The following is a 20,906-nucleotide window of genomic DNA, read 5'->3' as shown; positions in this document are numbered from 1 at the left end:
CAAGGAGAGAATCAAGGAGATTACGTTGAGAAAATTTTGGGAGAGTTTCATGGGATTGTGCAACAAGAAAAGGCTCAAAACATGTCCAGATTCATTCCTCAATTCCCTCAAGATATGTTGGCCGAAATTAAAGAATTAAAATATGCAGTTTTAATGTGAAAATCAAGAGAAAATCAAGGGGAGGATGTTAAGGATAAAGCCATGGAGAGATTTAAGGGAGAAAAGGTTCAAAATGCGTCCGGATACATTGTCTAAGTTTATGCCTAGATATTTGGCTGAAAATTGTGAATAGAATCAGATTAAATCATGGGAAAATCAGCAACAAAATATTAGGGATTGATTTTGGAGCTTTTTAATTGGTTGGATGACACAATAGAGCTGACGTGGCGCTACTTTCAAATAGTCTTATTGATGAAAAATCATCCCAAAAGATTTTTAAAAATTTGGGGCCTCACACTCTATCCCCTTCAAAATAAATTTCGCCTCCAAATTTGCTCAATGCATGACATGAGAGATGTTACTTCTTTTCACCTCGAACTCGAGTGTGCCCAAGACATAGTCTTACTTTCCCGTTATACTTTTCGATCATCCACTTTTTACATGGTTTATCTTACTTCACTCATGAGGATGACCTTCTTAAACTCTTTAACTACTTTTTTTTCGCAAATTGCATTTCTTGTTCTCAATCACATTGTTTGTGTATATGCATACATTTGATCTCATCCAACTTCTCTGAGCTCAATTCCATAGACAACGACACCATTATTTCAGCATTTTGAATAATTCAATAAGCCTTTTGAATAAACTAGGGACTAACGCATAGTCATCCACTAATCTTAACAACAACATACTGCAAATAGTTGTAAGTCCACTTATCAAACTTATTGCAACAATTGAATAGTCAATATTCCAACTTACAATTTTTTCAAGAATTGTTTGCAAACAATTCGCGTGGAATTCTACATCACGTATCAACTTGCACAACTCAATAACATTCATAGGACTTCCACCCTTTTTGCTTTCACTAGTCACGTACTCCAATTTCGGAGCTATTTTTATCAAATTATTCAGTGTTCCTATTATACTTTCCATAGGATACACTTTTCCCCGGGAACCATGTTTCCTTTCGGTAAGCAACTTGCTAAATAACAACTCCATTGCAACCATGCAATAATTGCTTAATTTTCAAAATCACCGAAATATAATTTGATGTCCACACCAAATTTCCATTCAATGAGAGTAAAGAATTACTAGGAAATTTGAACCTTAAACATGAGTGGTAACCAAGAAGAGAAACCAAACTTTCTCTTTAAGTCTAACACAAATAACTTCAGTAGAACGTCTCTATGAATGCACTACTAGAATTTTGTTTATAGACATCGGTTCTGGACCGATGTTAAACTAATTTTCGACCGATGTCTTAGTGGGTGTAGAGAAAAGTATAGACATCAGTATAAGCGCGTTTTCAACCGATGTCCCAGACAACAACCAACATCGATTCTAAAAAACAAATCGATGTATAATCATTATAATTATTATATTTTTGTATGTTAGGTATGTCTAATTCTTCATATTTTCACATTTTATGCTTAAAAAAGTATATGTCAAACAATACCTACTTGAACATTTGCATCGATTTCTATTCCAGAAGCGATGTCCAGTACACTTGTAGACATCGGTTCCCATGAGTATTGTTTGTTCGTGGCCATTTTTACATGTAGGTTGCCACATTATTTTCCTAGGAATGATGTCTGTATCTTTATTCTACATTGTTTTTTTTATTCAGAAATGATGTTTCCTTTAAGACAAAACATCGTTTCCAATTAAGTAAACCGATGTTCAATGGTATTATGTACATCAGCTTTTTTTATTCAAACTGATGTGTTAGTTCATTGAAGACCTCAGTTTTGCTTTCCAAAACCGATGTTCACCTTTTGACCACACATCGGTTTGCTCCGTGGTAGGTGATTTGTATGTTCATAATAGATTACGGTTTGGTGATTAGAAATTGAGAAATCGATATGTAGTAGTTTTGATTATATCGGTTTTGAGTTACAATTCGATATATTGATAATCATAGGACGTCGATTTCATCTAGTTGCTGGAAAAAGAAATACATTTCTCATCACCCAAAAATTGGAGCTTTCCATTAATTTTCTTTCCAAATTCATGATTCAACATAATTCACAAAATAAAACCCAAAACCTACAAAGGCTAGCTTAGAAACATATTAGCAACCAACTACAAAAGTATGTTCTACACCAAACTTTGCTTCAAAGCAAAAACTAGCCTTACTCAAAATCATGGAAGCTAAAAGTCTTACACCAAACTCTGTATATAATCAGCCACTTCAATGCACACCTCGTCAATATCATTTTGGCTATATGATTTGCGCGCCTTTACTGCCCACTAGATCGAAATGTATAAAACAACATATAAGTCACAATCATTGGGTAAAATCCCACAGTTCACTCAAAGTAGGATAAAGCCTTACCTCTTTCCTTAAAACATGTGTTATCAATAAGGGACCCTATAAGTAATGTAACAAAATTCTTCAACCATGGGTGCACAGATCTCCTCATATTTTCTGGAAATATAAAGTATTTTGTCAAAATCATGTGCCAAGTGTAAAAGAGAACAAAATATAAGATGAACAATCAATACATAAGTAATTTTAACACACTGCAAACAAAGAAGGATGTAAGTTCTTACGACCTTGTGATTAATTGTTTTCTTTGTTCTTTTTTCTTTCTCAGCCTTGTGCTTATACCAAACCCAAAGTCCAATCAACATCCCTTATTATTTTACTCAAATAGATATATCTCTCTCTAGAAGTCTATTAAAACCATAATTAAAATCTCCACCCCTCTTTTCACTTATGCACCTTGAAAGTATTTAATACAGTTGATCAGGATCACTGACCAGCAAATAAGTATATGGATATCAAATATATCGCAGTTGATCACAGTTGCTTAATTTCAATATTTCATGATCACAGTTGCTTATTTTAATATTTCAACTGTAACACTGCAGTGTAACACTTGTAACATTCTTTTGAAACAAAACAAAAAAAATGAACAGAACAATGATGTTGGGGATGACACAGAGGTATAGTGGTGAAATAGAATGAGAGAATGATCGAAAATTATAGAAGGTTGAATATCCAATATTTTTCAAGTTTAACATGTCATTGGAGAGCTAGTTGGCTGGATCAGTTATCGTGATCATTCACTTTCACCAACTAATTAGTCATTATATATAAGGGCTAACAGTTGAGCTGAAATATAAAACCACGATTTTAGATCATAAATATGCAGTACTACCCTGCATTAATATCCCAGGTAAATAAACAGCTGGAAATCCAAGTATGGCACATCAGATGAATCATGCTATGTCTCAATGATCTGAACAATTTTGCAGATCCGATTATTTGTTTCAACATTCTATTGTTTAAGCTGTATAATCAAAGTAAAAGAGCAGGTGAAGTACAGCAAAAATAGATAGATAGTACAGAATTTTCAAGTACACATATCATTAAGGCAGTTGATATCTGATGGTAAGTACATCACACATGGTCAGCTGAAATATACATCATAGATTCCTAGGGGGAATGCATCTCCAACTTTATATACATCACTGCAACTGAACCATTTATGTCTGAAAAAATAGTTCAGAGAAGAATTGTAGTTTTCAAAACTTTATGGATATGTAGCCACAGGATGTACTACAATAGATAACTGAATGGCAAATATTGGCCTTCCAATTTTGGCTCCCTTTTCAGATAGTTTATAAATCAGAAGCATATTTTTTCAAACAAACTATTTGTGGTTTATATATAGAAACACATAGTACTTTTAAATTTAAAGTTGGTGATTTAAAGTTTGGGATGTGCTACCTGTAATGTGGCTGCTGCATATCATAATCTGGGCAGATTATTAGTTGACTCAGTGGCTTTTTCCTCATTTGCTTCGAGCAGGGGTAGGCTGCATAGAACCACCCATCTTCTGGCACAAACTTGGTTAATGTAGCTTTGCAATAGAACAGCTTGTCCTGAGATGTAAGGCAGAATATGTTTACTGTTGATATATTTAGAGATGTAAATACATTGTGAATGAAAAAAATGTAGTTGAAAGTAATTCATGTTGTGAATAAATTGTTTACTGTGGATATATTTATGGATGTAAATACACTGCTGATGAAAAAAATATAGTTAAAAGTAATTCATGTTGTGAATAAATTGTTGAATGAGTTCTATAGCTAGTTGTGAATCAAGTAATTGACTATCTACATTGTTTACCTTCTATATGGCTGGATCCAAGATGTTTAATTCTTTGAGAGTTTTTTTTCTCAATTGCCTCTTACTCTTTAGGACTCATTAGCTGCTTAGGTAGACTTGATAAGATAATCACAGTATGATACGGACCTGCAGATCTGTTTTTTTTTTTATTTTTAAACACAACAAAGCAGTCGATAGATGTTAAACCATGAAACATTTGGTACTATTATGAAAACATAGAAATCCTAATTATACTGAATAATTAAACATTCATTACTATCAACTTATTTTAATGAAATGTTCCTCACTTGTAACACTGCAGGAATGTTTGATATCCATGATCAAATGTTACACTTGTAACTTAATTTTAATATTTCATGATCAAATGTTCCTCACTTGTAACACTGCAGTTGATCACAGTTTCAATATTTCATGATCACAGTTGCTTATTTTAATGATCACAGTTACTTAGAGCCCATGTAACACTGCAGGAATGTTCTCCCTGAGAAGCAAAACAATTGCAACAGAGGAATCATAGTGAGTACCCTACATAATCAAAGCAAACAGAAAAGACCTACATCTCAGCAATGTATTATATATGCAGAGAATTCATGAGTTCCTAATTCATGCTGAAGAAGACAATGAACCCACGACTTTGTATGTTTCAAAGGATAAAGTCCACAACTCCAAAAAAAAGAGTACAGAAGCATCATAATAATACAAATCTACCATCCAATAAGATCATAATAAGACCACAAAATCACACGATCTGAACCGGATCAAAATCCAAAAATCAAAACTTTAATGCAAGACAATACCAATTGGATCCAAAAGAGGGGTCATGAATGGAATTACCTTTAAAGGAAAAAAAAAAACACTACAACCACAACTAATATAAGCAAGAAGCTATGAGCCTATTACAAAAGAAGTCCAAGGCATGAATCAAAGTGCAGTAACACATTCTTGAAGCCAAGAAAAATAGTATGTGAAAGCATTACCTTATAAAATCGGAGAGACCAAAATCAATAACCCTCACTGAAGCATCCTCTTCTCTTGTGGCAAAAAGAAAATTCTGCCAAGCAGTCATATGAAAAGAGTTATTGGTAATAGGTTCGGACGAGAACTGAAGATGTAAACAAACTACATGTGGAGGGGACTTTCAATACTATTCCATCCAAATACAAGAAAGTAGCGGAAAGTAGAAACTCTGAATTTAGTTGTACCTCTGGCTTTAGATCACAATGCACAACATCTTGAAGATGACAATAGGCAATAACACTTAAAATTTGCATAACAATAACTTTAGCATCTTCTTCTGTGTATCTTCCACCCCTGCCACAAGGAGTTACTGAGAATAAATCAAACTGAAATCATAAATCTGAAAGTGCCCAACCACAAGTTTCAATATAAAGAATATAAATCTACCTGGACAAAATTTTATCCAGTAGTTCTCCACCTTTACACAACCTGAAAGTGAAAGAAATGAGAGAAATCATATCAAATTTCAAAACAGGTTTTTCTGCCAACAAAAGTGTTCATTCTTCTCAGTTCTAAGACTAGGCTTAATATATGTGTGTGTGCGTGTGTGTGTGTGTGTTCATAAAACTAAACCATAAACAACAATACAAATGATGTCCCAACAAGGCTGACTCCTATAAATTGGTGTGAAGGAATAAGACTAAAAGAAAAATTACATGTACTCCATGACTATGTAGACATTATTGGCATCCTCAAATGCATCATAAAATCTGACCAGATTCTTATGTCTAGATAATGCTTTCAGTATTTTTACCTCTCTAAGGACATCTTCAATAGCTATTGCTGTTGTCATATGCAAAGAATCACTTAATTAGTAACCAATACGACTTCAAACAAAAACTTGTGTGATGACCATATAATACGACTTCAAAGAGCTAAATTAGATAGGATACAGCAAGATAAGATCAATAAATTGAACCAATAATCTGATACAAGCAAAACCCATCAAGAGAAACAATCAAAATTTCCCTCCAAATAGTTGAAAGAATCCAATTAGATAAAGGACCAGATCTGTGACCCAATAACATGTAATCAAAAGGAGCAAACTTTACATAATAGAAAAGGAAGCAAAGGCAAAGAGATCGCAAAGCAAATGCAAAGAAAGAAAAGGTACCTCATAAAACAAGTCGAAGAGGGATCGGAGAGTCGGAGGCGATGAGGAAGGCTCGATGCGTTTCAGAACCCCTTTTTGATTATAGGGGGAGAGAGAGAGAGGAAAACAAAGGGAAAAGAGGAATAAGGGATGCTGTGGTATGACCTCGAAGAAGAGCAGAAGCATAACGATGGAGGAGGCGAGAGTGATGACGTCGCCGGGAAGGCTACCACTGTAGAAATCTTCATTGATTTTGGGGTTGGTCCGTAGCTTGTTCAACATATTCTCCATAGTTTATAGAGAGAGAAAGTGAGAGTCGGGAGGGGGGGGGGGGGCTTGGGTTTGAGGAAGGGGGAGAGAGGGAGGGAGAGAGATAGGATTTGGAAGGAGTGAGAGTCATTAGGGTTTGAAAGTTTTCTATTTCAGTTTTGGGGTTGGGTGCAATTATTTTTCTAAGTGCGAAAGTTTTGAGTTTTAGTCCCGCTTCTTCATTTCACTTAAAATACTTGGCGCTTTTTGCAAAAATAGGTTTCCGCAAATTTTCAAACAAAACTTTTAACACCGGTCATTTTAAGAACTGATGTTAATGATATACATTTAAATCGGTATTTTCGTAAAACGATGTTAGATTACTTTTTTACATCGTGGGCAAGTCTGACCGATTTAAAACATGCGATGTCTAATAACGTAATTCTAGTAGTGATGACACGTCAATGATGTCATCACTGACATCATCCTCGTAGTTAGCAAAGATCTTAATTGCCAAACTGCTTACACCTTTATTTGTAGCTACAAGCAGATCCTACTCACTCCTTGAATGAACAACTACAACAGTTTGCCCAAGTGATGTCAAAACAGGCACACAATTCGATAAGCTTGATGCTGTGCGGCTCCCACGAAGCGAATGAAGGGAAGCTCGAAGAGCTTATGGGTGAGCTTACGCTCACTGCTAAAATCGGGACCATTAGGTGGCTATAACATGTCGTTGAACACCAAATTAGAATCACTTGCCATTCACTAAATGAATTGTTAATTGATCATGGCGTCAATCTCTAATAATCGCTTTTGATAAGGCTTGAAAAAATTCGAGGATCACCAATCAAAGTTGACACTTCGAAATTTGTAAAGTTTGTAGCATTTCCATTTAGTAGCCACCCTGGAGTATCATTTTCACCCTATGAAATTTTTTTGGTGTCAAAGCTAAAAAATTAAATCATAAGCGCTCCTTTAACGCTTTATCAAGCCTAAACAGTCGAATTGACTGTAATTCTCTTAACTCCCTCATGTCTTTGTCCGACAACAAGACAAAGTAATTTCTAAATATTCTCCTCTAAAGTAATCCTTCACTTTCAAAGTGGGTGTCCTTAGTAAACTCGAAGGTGAACAAACATTTTCCCAACCGCCAGTTTAATTAAAATAGACCACAGTACAAGAAAAACACATTGAGACTAACATTTCAAGTCTGCAAGAAAATGGAAGATAATCAAATGGGTTCACAACAAAACTTGTGGATATGTAATTTCAACCAAATCAAGATTCCCAGATCTAATCTAGAGATGTAGACTACTTGTTGTAAAAATTTATAGAGTCTTGGAGGTCAGGTAAAAGTACATTCAAAGTAGCTGCGGAGAGGAAATAGTAAAACTCCCAAAATTTCAATTTTTGCTTCGAAACAGATTTTGGAAAATTTCAACTTTCCAAAATTTTGAACAAGACTTGTTGGCAACAACCCTTGGTAAGTAACAAAATAATTTTGAAAGCATTTTGTTGGAAAAACCTTGAAGATGGTTGTTGTGAAATTTTAATTAAAACTCGCAAGCGCATGAATTGTCGTTAGTATACTGTGCAAGTATGAGGTCGTTCCAAATGAGGATTGATAATCAATTTAAATTCTAACCTAATTAATCCAAACACAAAAACACATAAACAATCAAACTAAAGGAGATAAGGTTTTAAGGTTTTCGACTAAACAAATAATGTAAAAATTAAAGAAAGAAAGAAAGAAACAAACAAACAAATAATGATTAAACCTAGGATTTCAGAATCAACCACTAACAATACTATTTATGTTTCAATGCAATTAACAGATTCTTTTGTTTCTCTAGATGATAATTCCCATATCTAAGTCCTTCTCAGGTACTCTAGACCATAGTTTTCCTTGAGTGTATGATGCTCTCCCTCTCGGGTAAAGATCTTATATCCTAACTATGCAGTTTATCCTTCTCAGGTATAAATTTAACATGCAAGACTCATTCCGCTTTAGAAAATAAGGGAATCAAACAAACCATTAGTCTTTCTCAAGTAATAATGTAATTTATCACACTTAATCACAAGAAGCTAATCAAATTATATTGCATCTCTACTTCAAATTTATCTTCCAATTACTAAATGCAAAGCCCTAAGGTGATCAATCAAATAACTTAAAAATAAAGCATCAATTCAAATAGTGATTAAGCATTCATCATAAAGAAACTATAAATCCATCAATAAAATATCAAAGTACATAAACAACCACGATAGGGCATCATCCTAACCCTAGAAAAGGTTTAACAAAAGATAACTAAGTAAAACATAGGAAAAACATAAAAAGAATGGAAAGGAAAAAAAAAAGGGAAGATAGATGAGTCGTCTCCACTCCTTAGGCATCTTCAATGTGCTCTGAGACTCCCCTTCTTATGTGAAATTCATGCTCCCTTATATAGGGAAGATTTCTGCTCATCTTTGGCTTCATGTTTCCTTGTAAAACTTGAGTTTAGATTCCTTTATTTATTTAGAATGGGAAAACCTTGAAATATTTCTTGTAGAAGTAGGAAAAAGTTCATCATTTAATCTTCATCTGAATTAACTTCCTTAAAACATTAGGATTGATGATCTTGTACCGCAGAACTTGAGTTCTCCACGAATGGTTGTAAATTTCCGAGCAGATTTCCTGTCCAACCTATGTTCACTCAAATAATCATAACTTTCTCCAGAAGTATCGAAATCAAGATCCGTAAAATTCTATAGAAAGTAGACATCCATAGCTTTCCATGAATACAAGGATCATTGTCTGATTCGATCTGAGAATTTCCCAATAATTCGGCAAATTTAGATGTTCTGCACAGGCAGATTCCCAGTCTCAGATTGCACAATGTCTTTCAATCCTAGTTAGCTCATTTTAGCTTCTTTTCTTCTTTCTATGTAACAAACCTACAAAAACACTAAAACATGTAAATGAATCATAAATAAAGAGAACTAAACATAAAAATCAAGATTAAGAGACATAGAAATATAGGATAATATGAGGCACATCAATGGTATGAGTTGGTGTTCAAATTCTAGGCTGCAGAATTTTAGAAAACTTGAAATTATCAGACCGTGAAAAATGAAACACCTCAATAAAGAAAATTTGAATGTTTGAGGTACAGTTCCTTGACTTGAGAGAGAAACATTTTGACTAAGGCAAGAGGCAAAAATCAGCTTTTCGTAATAAGAACCAAAAATCACCTTTAAAGATCCTTTCTTGATCACGCATAGAAACATTTGGTGATCCTACCAAATACCAATACAACGGCATGATCTTGTGATCCCTAAATGTCCTAACATTTCCAAGTACATTGTTGTACTACAATCATTTATTTTCTCAATAATTCCTCTGATTATAGGGAACATAATTTCTCAACTCTTTGCAGACCAATGGCAGCCCAAAAATAGTTTCTAGGACTATACTAGTCGTTCCTCAATTAACAACAAAATTGGGGAGATACCAAACTCAAGCAGTACTCAATTTAATATTTGTGTTGCCATTATAAGTTTCCCCATCAATCCACTACTTAGGAAACACTTGAGAGGTGTCTACCATACTATAAGGTTGCATCTTCTTTCCGTAGAGCGTCAATGGGGAACTACTGCAGTCGGGCCATAACTCGTGAGTAAGGAGGGGAAATCAAGTGAAACTATGAACACCACTTGTCCAAATGATTGTATAGGGCTCATTCACTCTAATTTTCTCCTTGATCCGCCAAATACTTTATATTTTTCCATACGTGCAACAATATATGTAGTACAATAGTGTCAGCCCCCGAAAATTTTGTTTAATTTTTAGAAGGTAATTTTTTGCCAATAAGAGTTTCGCAAGGTGATTTAAGTGAAGGAAGTGACTTAATTTCATGTCGAGACTATCAATTGGGCTATTCGAACTAAGTTTGGGCCGAGATTTTTTCATTTGGGTGATAGGAGCAAAAAAGTGTGACGATATTATTAATTATGTGCCTCATTTTAGCCTTATTTCTCCCTTAGTTTAGTGTTTTGAGTCATTAAGTCATTTTGAAAGTCTTGTTGAGTGTTTGGAGTGAAATAGGCGGAAAAAGTAAAATTCATGAAAAATCCTAGCTGGATTAGGATTCCTAACTGTCAACTATTTTTGCGGTCTTTACATTTTAATTTCCCTTTATTTTCTCTAGAAAATTTTGATATTCTCCTGCTTGTTGTAGGAAACGTTGCCTGGTTGAACTCTTGGAAACAGCAATGATGGAGTCATAAAATAAAGCATTAAGATATTTGACCAAGCAATGAAGAAGGGAAATAAAGGAGAAAAGATGTTTTCAGTTGAGGAATAAAAGAAAAAGATGTTTCAGCTGGAAAATAAATAAGAGAAAGACGTTTTCAGTTGGGGAATAAAGGAGAAAAGACGTTTTCAGTTGAGGAATAAAAGAAAAAGATGTTTCAGCTGGAAAAATAAATAAGAGAAAGATGTTTCAGCTTGGAAATTAAAGGAATTGCCCCATTATGAGAGGAGTTAAGGCCATAAAGAAGACGTTTCAGTTGGGAAAGCCAACCAATGCTCCCCTATAAATAGGCAACGTCCAGAACTGAATTGGCATCACTTCCTAGCCAAGATAATTCATTGCCTATCACTTCCTGGCCAAAAACTTTTCCGAGACTCTGCCCAATTCACTTCTTAAACTTCCATCACCTACAAGACCGTGACACCATCCATCCATCAATCTACAAAGCTCTTAGGCGCTGAGTCAAGGACGCTCCACCACCATAACAGAGACAAGTTCATCACCTTGTTGCTAAGCCGCTGAGGAAAGCTTCAAAGTGTAACTATGACTCTACTTATAATTTTTGTTTCGGTTTTGTGTGTTTCAATTTGTGAGTTGTGTAATTGGAGACATGAAATTTTCAGAATATTTTTATTAATATTTTTGAGATTTTCAGTTTATTATTGAGTTAATTTTGAGAATTCTTTTATGATGCATGTTACAATCTTGTGCCCTTTTATGTGTTTTGGTAATTTTCAGAGTTAGGTTCATAAGTTTGCATGCTAGAATAACGGTGAGAGTTCTTGTGTGTTTGCTTAATTTGCCAAGAGTAATTGTTATTTGTTAAGACGCTGAGTTAAACAAGTAGCAATTAGTTCTAAAAAGTGGTAAAAATCATGCTTTAATGATTAAATGATTCTGGAAATTACGTGTTAAATTCTATGTGTAATGGTTAATTTGCACGTGTGAGTTGATTCGAGGGTTAGATAATACTACTAGTTAAGAGAATTACGCTGAGTGTTTTCGAAATTTAGTAGTATTAGGCTTGGTAAGGACTTTTCCGATCCAAACCTACATTAGAACGAATCAGATAAATGGATTGATCCGCTGAGGCTTTTCATTTTGGCTCTTATCTAGGCATTTAAGGTGGGCACATTTTTGTAGCATGTTGAAATGAATTTTCTGTTTTACACTTAGTAATTTCCGAGTGGTATTGGTCTAGGTTAGGGAAGTCGATCATTGTATATAGTTTTATTTGTTTCGTTTTTATTTTAAGTAGAATAGGAACCAAAATTCAAAACCCCCCATTTTATTCTTTTATTTGTTAATTGACCTTTTTGTGTAGGTGTACCCTACAATCCCCGGACTGAACGATCCCTGCTTATCCTATACTGACAACTACATTTTGCAGGGTTAAATTGTGAGGCTATTTCAGCCGCATCAATTTTTGGCGCCGTTGCCGGGGATTGTTAAAATCCCTTGCACTTAAAGTGTCATCGATTTTTTTGCATATAGAATGCATGCTAATTTTTGTACTACACTTGTGGAATGGTGACAAATTGCAATTTCGGTTAGGCCAAGCTTTAATTGTGATTTAGTTTAAGTTTTATGAGTGTTACGAAATTAAGCATGTCTTTTATCATTGTTGTACAATTTGTAGAAGTTGTTTTTTTAAGCATATTGTAAATTGTATGTGTTTCATTTAGATTAATTTACTTAATTGTTGTAAAATTGTATGTGGATATGAATTCAGCTAAATACTTAATTGTTGTAAGTGTGTAAAATCGTATGAGTAGACAAGGGCCCTTTTGTTAATATTGGCCTAAACCCTTCATTAGTACCTTACTCAGGTCTCTTGAGGTTGAGGGCGGCCTTTATTAGCACTTGGAGAACGGTCTAACACATAAGTTAATTTCCCAGCTGAGTAAGGGGCATACGGATGGTGTCTAAGGTTGAGACCCTGGGTGATAGGTTCAATTGGATCTCAGAGATACTATAGAATGAGCCTAAACCACTATGTGGGAGTAGCCGATAGGGGCCCAAACCTCAATGAGGGAGTAGCCTCCGTAGTATCACCAAAATGAGTCCTCCCTCTCACTTACCTCTTAATCTGGCCATCCGGCCTTCTGAAACAAAGGAAAGAGACTTATGTCTGGGCGACTATCCCTATATCGTATCTCACCAATAGTAGTGGTTTCTATTGGGCTCGACTTACAACTTGGAATCAATTGAGATATTAACTATGTTTATAACAAACTAAAAAAAAAATGTTGTGTGACATGCTTAAGGTATATTGGATTAAACATGACCTTGTCGAGGGTAGCTGTTCTATAGTCCCACTGCACAAGGAGGTCCTATGTTCCAGTACCTAAGTATGTAAATGTAAAAGTAACTTAGAAAGTAGGAATGACATAATGTTTGTATTCCTAACCTTGTATATGTTACTAACACTTGATCTGGTGAGTCCTTTGTGGAGCACACATTGGAAGAGATACCCCTCCAGGAGGAACCCAAGGAATGAGCAAGTGTGAACAAGGAGAAAAGTCCAGGCTGAAGGACTATAAATATTAAAGCGCTACATGGGAGGCAACCCATTTCAACCGAAGCTGCGGAGGATCCATCAACGAGAGTTTGACATTTCTATCCCTTCACTTGCTTAGGTTGAATTGTACTTGTGTCTTTGTTTGTTTGTTTGTTTATTTTACATTTCCCTTATTTTTGTAGCCCCCCATATTTAGGGTCTATATACCATATTTTTTGCCTATATTGAGAACAATGTAGATTCTAAGTGTGGGGTGGGTTTACACCTTTATTTTCAGAATTTTTTCAGTTTAAAAAATTTTAAAAAAAAATGTTGGTTTTAGAGTCTTTTTGTGTGTTTGAGTCTTAGAATGCCCCTAACGTCTAGGATGAACATGTCTCTAAATTCATGGCTGAAGGTTTTCACAATCGAAATAGGACTTAATTGAATTCTGTGGTTAATCGACGTTGTGATGCTTGTATGAAGATTTGAGATAGGATTGTAACTTGGTTCATTAAGCATGCTAGGATTAAGTCTGATTCATTTGACCCTAAGTGAGCTGTTGAGCTAAAATACCTTCTTTTCGAGTGCTTATTGATAAATTCATAATTTCATGGCTGTATTTGCAAAACCTCATCATTCTTTGGAAATCCAATGATCATGTGCCATAGATTTTAATGGACTAGAGAGTACTAGAACTCGGCTGTTGTGACTGTCAAAACTTGTATGCCATAATATGCACTGATCCTGGATAGGATAGAAGGCATTAGGGTAACCACCATAGCCAAACAAGCATGTGTCCCCAACTGTGCCCGTCGTGGGACTCCTTAGAATGAACCCCTTTGAGCCTACGTTGAAAACCTTTGTTTCATCACCCTCACTACCCTACCATGAGCTTAGTATAGGATATCTCTACCGTTGTCTTAGGGACTTAGTAGAGCATGACATAGTATGTAGGGGTGACGATGAAAGACAAGTGTGGGGTGGGGAAAATCCAAGAAAAAAAGAAGAGAAAAAAAATTTGCCGTAAAAAAAAATGAAAGAAAATGAAAATGAAAAAGAAAGAAAGAAAAGCGGCAAAATAGAAGAAAAATTGAAAAGAAAACTCTTGGGAAATTGTTGAAGTGTGGTTTTGGACTTTCAAATTTGTAGAAGGCTCAAAGTTGAAAATTATGCCTTTGTCCATTCCCATGTTGGTTAGAGTGAAGGTTTGGCCCAAAACAATGATATTTGGTCTACAAAAATGATGACATAAGGTGGTCCTTATATGCTCTGCTAGGTCCTTAGGATTTTTGTATCCTTAATCTTCATTTCGAAAACCCTAGCTTAGCCCCATTACAACCTGTTTTAAGTGCTGACTTGATCCTTGAGATGGGCAGTCTTTGGTTAGTGGAGTCAGGTACGCAGTCGAGCTTATGGTTTAGGTCCATTTGTGCACTTAGTTATTTCATGAGGTCTTTAATAATTCTTCACAAAATGCATTTATTGATGAAATATGCAAGCTGTTTGTTGCCTTACAATTTATTCTCTTGCATATACTTGAGAGTGAAGCTTTTAAGCATAGCCATTTCTGAGAGAAAAATCGAGAGTATGCCCTGTGAGTTTGGATTGGACTTGTTTGAAACATGCTATCATTCACTGTATAACTTAAGTTCTCCATATCTTGCTTAGTCATATGAATGTCACAGGTTTATTAACCATGGAATTATCTATGCAATTTTGATTAAGTGTTTAACGTGAAAGCCATGAGTTTGGAGTCTCTGAGACAACAGTTAAGGGAAGTAGAGTCATTTACTTGTTTTTTTTTTTTTGTTGAGTCGTTGTTTTGTTTTGTATTTTTGTTTTGCTAAGGGACTAGCAAAAGCTAAGTGTGGGGTAGTTGATAGGAGCAAAAAAGTGTGACGATATTATTAATTATGTGCCTCATTTTAGCCTTATTTCTCCCTTAGTTTAGTGTTTTGAGTCATTAAGTCATTTTGAAAGTCTTGTTGAGTGTTTGGAGTGAAATAGGCGGAAAAAGTAAAATTCATGAAAAATCCTAGCTGGATCAGGATTCCTAACTGTCAACTATTTTTGCGGTCTTTACATTTTAATTTCCCTTTATTTTCTCTAGAAAATTTTGATATTCTCCTGCTTGTTGTAGGAAACGTTGCCTGGTTGAACTCTTGGAAACAGCAATGATGGAGTCATAAAATAAAGCATTAAGATATTTGACCAAGCAATGAAGAAGGGAAATAAAGGAGAAAAGATGTTTTCAGTTGAGGAATAAAAGAAAAAGATGTTTCAGCTGGAAAATAAATAAGAGAAAGACGTTTTCAGTTGGGGAATAAAGGAGAAAAGACGTTTTCAGTTGAGGAATAAAAGAAAAAGATGTTTCAGCTGGAAAAATAAATAAGAGAAAGATGTTTCAGCTTGGAAATTAAAGGAATTGCCCCATTATGAGAGGAGTTAAGGTCATAAAGAAGACGTTTCAGTTGGGAAAGCCAACCAATGCTCCCCTATAAATAGGCAACGTCCAGAACTGAATTGGCATCACTTCCTAGCCAAGATAATTCATTGCCTATCACTTCCTGGCCAAAAACTTTTCCGAGACTCTGCCCAATTCACTTCTTAAACTTCCATCACCTACAAGACCGTGACACCATCCATCCATCAATCTACAAAGCTCTTAGGCGCTGAGTCAAGGACGCTCCACCACCATAACAGAGACAAGTTCATCACCTTGTTGCTAAGCCGCTGAGGAAAGCTTCAAAGTGTAACTATGACTCTACTTATAATTTTTGTTTCGGTTTTGTGTGTTTCAATTTGTGAGTTGTGTAATTGGAGACATGAAATTTTCAGAATATTTTTATTAATATTTTTGAGATTTTCAGTTTATTATTGAGTTAATTTTGAGAATTCTTTTATGATGCATGTTACAATCTTGTGCGCTTTTATGTGTTTTGGTAATTTTCAGAGTTAGGTTCATAAGTTTGCATGCTAGAATAACGGTGAGAGTTCTTGTGTGTTTGCTTAATTTGCCAAGAGTAATTGTTATTTGTTAAGACGCTGAGTTAAACAAGTAGCAATTAGTTCTAAAAAGTGGTAAAAATCATGCTTTAATGATTAAATGATTCTGGAAATTACGTGTTAAATTCTATGTGTAATGGTTAATTTGCACGTGTGAGTTGATTCGAGGGTTAGATAATACTACTAGTTAAGAGAATTACGCTGAGTGTTTTCGAAATTTAGTAGTATTAGGCTTGGTAAGGACTTTTCCGATCCAAACCTACATTAGAACGAATCAGATAAATGGATTGATCCGCTGAGGCTTTTCATTTTGGCTCTTATCTAGGCATTTAAGGTGGGCACATTTTTGTAGCATGTTGAAATGAATTTTCTGTTTTTACACTTAGTAATTTCCGAGTGGTATTGGTCTAGGTTAGGGAAGTCGATCATTGTATATAGTTTTATTTGTTTCGTTTTTATTTTAAGTAGAATAGGAACCAAAATTCAAAACCCCCCATTTTATTCTTTTATTTGTTAATTGACCTTTTTGTGTAGGTGTACCCTACAATCCCCGGACTGAACGATCCCTGCTTATCCTATACTGACAACTACATTTTGCAGGGTTAAATTGTGAGGCTATTTCAGCCGCATCAATTTTTGCCTAGAAGGTTACTAAAGTTCATTGAAGCAAAAGATCGTCGAAGCAAATTTGAAAGGAAGGCGAATTGAGTTGTAGTGAAGATTTGAATTTTTAGTTTTAATGAAATTGAGTTTTGGGCCTAGGACGAAGTGAAGAAAAAATTTAGAAAGTTTCTGAAGAAAAACGAATAAAAGAAAAGTTACGAGCCCAAAAAAGAAAGCAGTAAGCTAGGAGAGTTCCACAATTTGTCACAAGGGCGAAATGGGTATTTCACGCACATTAGTATATATAGGAAATTGAGAAAACCCTAGCATCATTTCTCTCCCTCTCTCCTCTCTCCCCAACCTCTCGTACTATGTTGCGTCCCGAACGTAAATTTATCGGTTTACTAGTCATTTGGACAGTAAACGACAATTACTTTCACTTTTTACTCTGTTTCGATATTTTTAGTGGCCCTAAAAAGTTGACTTTTCATTCGGGTCAAAATTTGAGGAAACTTCCTTCATGAATATCGTAGAGGACGTTAAACCGAGCATGTGCATATGTGGTACGTAAAAATCGGAGTTCGTATGCGAAAGTTATGGCCTAAAATGTGGAAGTTACTGTTCATGATCATTTTCTATAAATAGCAGAGTTATTGTGGTAAGTTTCCATTTTCGGAAACTTACCGAGCCCTCTCCCTTCTCTCTCCCCGATTCTCTCTTCCTCTCCGACCTCTTCACATTCTTCCGGCCATAACTCCTCCATCTGGCGACGGATTTTGACGTATAAGATGTCATTGGAAAGCTCTCTTCCTTCTCTTTATTTCTGAGTCATTTCATAGCTTAATATGAACTGTGGAAGATGCAGCAACGAGAAGAAGAGGACGGTCACTGTAGCAGATTGTGGTCAACGTCGGTTTCTCCCGATTCCGGCCACCTCCGGCGACAAACCTTGGCCAATCAGAAGCGGCTTGAGACGTAGATCATCCTCCCCAAAGCTTTTGCCGAGAATCGAAACATGGAGGAAAAATCGAAGGTTTGAATTTCTGGGTACTATTCATAAATATGGGTTTACTGTTTTCTTAATTGTTGACCTAGTTCTAGTTGTTTCCTCGGGTTATGGTAGTTGAGAAAAGTGTTTGGAATGATGAGATGATTGTGTTACCAAAATTTGGTGGCCATTGGAGCTGGCGACGGTGGCACGTGAATCCCACGCGCCTGGGCGCCTCCGGCAGCTATTTGACTTCAATTTTTAGCCCATTAAATACTACAAATATTGTAGAGCTTATATATGAAGTTTGATGAAGATTGGTGAGGTTTTGAATTTATTAGGAATTCTAAAAAACAATGAGTTTCGATTATCGATTTACGAGAATCCGACCGCCGGATTTCTCTTGGTTCTGTGATACGTGCAAAAGCAATCGCCAATTTAAACCCTGAAAAATATAGTTGTTAATATAGAATAAGCAGAGATCGTTCAAGCCAGGGATTGAGGGTACTTACATGTGACAGGAAAATAAGAGAAAGAATTTACATGACAAACGAAAATAACAAGTATATATAGACAACAATTCAAAATTTACAAAGAATCCAAGTTATAGTTAAATTAGAAATCCTACTCCTACTAGAATACATTTTACAAGTCATAGTTATATTAGAAATCCACATACAACAAGGATTACTAGTTCTACACTAATTGGGATTACTTAATCTACAAGAAAACAAATTCCAAACCAAGTCAAACAAGGAATCTTAAGTCAAAACTAACTCTAACTACTTTTCCTAAAAATTAGGAACCAATCCCTAAAAAATAGGAGCACACCCTAAAAAGTAGGAAAACATCCCTAAAAATTAGGAAACACGTAACAAACACATATACACAAAATATTATTCACGGAACACTATTCACGAATTTAAAAACATATTTCCAGATTATTTATTTTATTATTTACGGTTTACATGCTACCTAAAAATTCTAAAATTAATTTGATTTATTTACAAATATACAAAAACATCAAGAACATAACAAAAGGGGGGTTTTAAAGATTGAAAACATAAATTTTCAGAAAACAATAAAGAACAAAAATCATTTTATTTACAAAGGTGGGAAATGAAGAATTTTCGAAGAACACTTATCAAGAACTCATCAAGATCAATATTTTCATGCATCCCTTAATCTTTTAAATTACCATGGAAAGCTATCAACCAAGAACACAAAGATCCAAGCAACCATTGTCCCCTTTTAACTTTCTTTCTTAAGTCAAATCGAAATAGCAAAGCACCAAATCAATTTTATTTTGAAAAGTTCGATATCACACACTCAAAGCAACTGTGTTGAAAAATCCCGTTTTCAAATCATTAAGTTCAAGAAAGAATCAATAGACATGCAAATTTAAGCGTGTCAAAACTTATCATCACATGTATAATCTGATTTTCGACTCAAAGCAAGCCTTTACTACTTATTTGAATTAGGTTTCACCAAGCATCAAACCTAATTACTAGCAAGTTACATGCAAGTCTTCCCATGTTTTGAACCACAAGAACGTTCCATGTACTGAAGCATAAAAATCAGATTTTCATTCCATATTCGGCAATTAATCAAGACAAAAGACACACAAACACATCAAACATTGACAAGAGCATCAAAGATACATTCAAAAATAAGATTGCATACTCAAAAGTTTAGGTTCACACATAGAAAATCCAAAGGAGAAATTCTATCTAACAAGTACACCAAACCGTGAATATATGTATGGTAAAGCATAAGAACAACCCTTAATTATGTCCCAAAGATCCAAAGCAGCTCCAAGGTGTCGTAACAAGTGAAGATCACGGCAATGGAGGAAGATGGCACGGCAAAGCTCCTTGAAGATTGTGAAAACCTGAAAACTAGAGAGAAAGCAAGTGAGAAAGCGAAATTGTGGAGAAAATTGTTCCCCCTTGAGACGTCTAATACACTAGGTATATATAGAAGGACGTCCAAATCACTCCCAATTCGTTTCTACTTGGTTTCTCCAAAGTTGTGTTGATCTAGGACTTCTTTGTCACAAAACAGATTCCCGGCAGGATTGACCTCAGTGTACTAAAATGATCATAACTTCTTCTAGAAAATAGATATCGACCAGTTGTAAAAAGTTATGGAAACTAGACATCTGTAGCTTTCCAACCATATAAAGATCATAATTTCTGAGCTCCGAGCGATTTATGACACTCTGTTGAAGTTGACTGATCTGCACAGGCAGTTTTCCGAATCTGTAATGGATTTGACTTTTAATGCACAAGTTGTGTCCAATTAGGTTTTCCTTCCCATCACATGCCTCTCACATGCCCTTCACGCCACTTCTAGATGCTTCATGAATACTCCTTTGGTTCTCCTAGCTTCCACAGATCTCCTAGTATGAGTAAAACTCCATATGCAAGTAGGTTTCCTAGTCAAATACTGCTTCCTTGAACTGAAATATTCTGAACTCTTCTGGAACCTTCTTGAGTAATCCTTATCCAACAGGGACTCTTTGTCACACTAGGATTCCTTAACTGAGTAGAATTAGGTCTCCCTGTTCAAGTAGAACTTCTAATTTCCGCGACTTAAGAGTTTGAATCCAAGTCAGCTTCTGATTCCTACTCCAACTAGGATTCATTTTCCTAGTCAAGCTAGGAGAACTTCCATTTCTTCATTTCTTTCCATTTCTGCGCCACTTGTCCCTCCCTTAGCTATTTTTGGACTTTGAGACTCCATTTTACCTGTAAAACACTAACTAAGTTAAATTGATCAAGTTAAAGAAAATAACTTAGCAAAATATAGGGAGTTAAACATTATAAACATGGCATTTATGCTCCTATCAT

At 35.3% G+C, this 20,906-nt stretch overlaps 1 protein-coding gene and 1 long non-coding RNA gene across 3 annotated transcripts; both read right to left on the bottom strand.

The window, feature by feature from the left end:
• Positions 1-2,118: 2,118 nt before the first annotated feature.
• Positions 2,119-3,078, bottom strand: LOC112174555. 2 transcript variants are annotated; one of them, XR_005802109.1, is made up of 3 exons: positions 2,716-3,078; positions 2,495-2,587; positions 2,119-2,409 (listed from the first exon to the last, which is right to left on the bottom strand). It is a non-coding gene; the product is annotated as an uncharacterized LOC112174555 (long non-coding RNA). The 2 variants fall into 2 exon arrangements; XR_002926072.2 differs by having other exon boundaries at positions 2,495-3,071.
• A 2,192-nt stretch (positions 3,079-5,270) lies between these two features.
• Positions 5,271-6,382, bottom strand: LOC112174716 (CDPK-related kinase 1-like). Its single transcript, XM_040508512.1, has 4 exons — positions 5,977-6,382; positions 5,702-5,743; positions 5,500-5,608; positions 5,271-5,348 (listed from the first exon to the last, which is right to left on the bottom strand). The coding sequence occupies exons 1-4, from the start codon at positions 6,105-6,107 to the stop codon at positions 5,271-5,273; spliced, it is 360 nt and encodes a 119-aa protein (XP_040364446.1). The 5' UTR covers positions 6,108-6,382.
• Between the last annotated feature and the right edge of the window lie 14,524 nt (positions 6,383-20,906).

This window comes from Rosa chinensis, chromosome 6 (assembly GCF_002994745.2).
Source record: "Rosa chinensis cultivar Old Blush chromosome 6, RchiOBHm-V2, whole genome shotgun sequence".
Taxonomy (NCBI): Eukaryota; Viridiplantae; Streptophyta; class Magnoliopsida; order Rosales; family Rosaceae; genus Rosa; species Rosa chinensis.
The sequence above is the reverse complement of the archived record's forward strand: the minus strand, read 5'-3'. Positions and strand labels throughout refer to the sequence as shown.

Excerpts from the sequence above, each read along its gene's own strand:
- LOC112174716 (XM_040508512.1), bottom strand. The coding sequence starts at position 6,107 with ATGACAACAGCAATAGCTATTGAAGATGTCCTTAGAGAGGTAAAAATA. Across the intron at positions 5,744-5,976 it reads AATGTCTACATAGTCATGGA|GTTGTGTAAAGGTGGAGAAC; the intron begins GTACATGTAATT and ends TTTCACTTTCAG. Across the intron at positions 5,609-5,701 it reads CTGGATAAAATTTTGTCCAG|GGGTGGAAGATACACAGAAG; the intron begins GTAGATTTATAT and ends TCCTTGTGGCAG.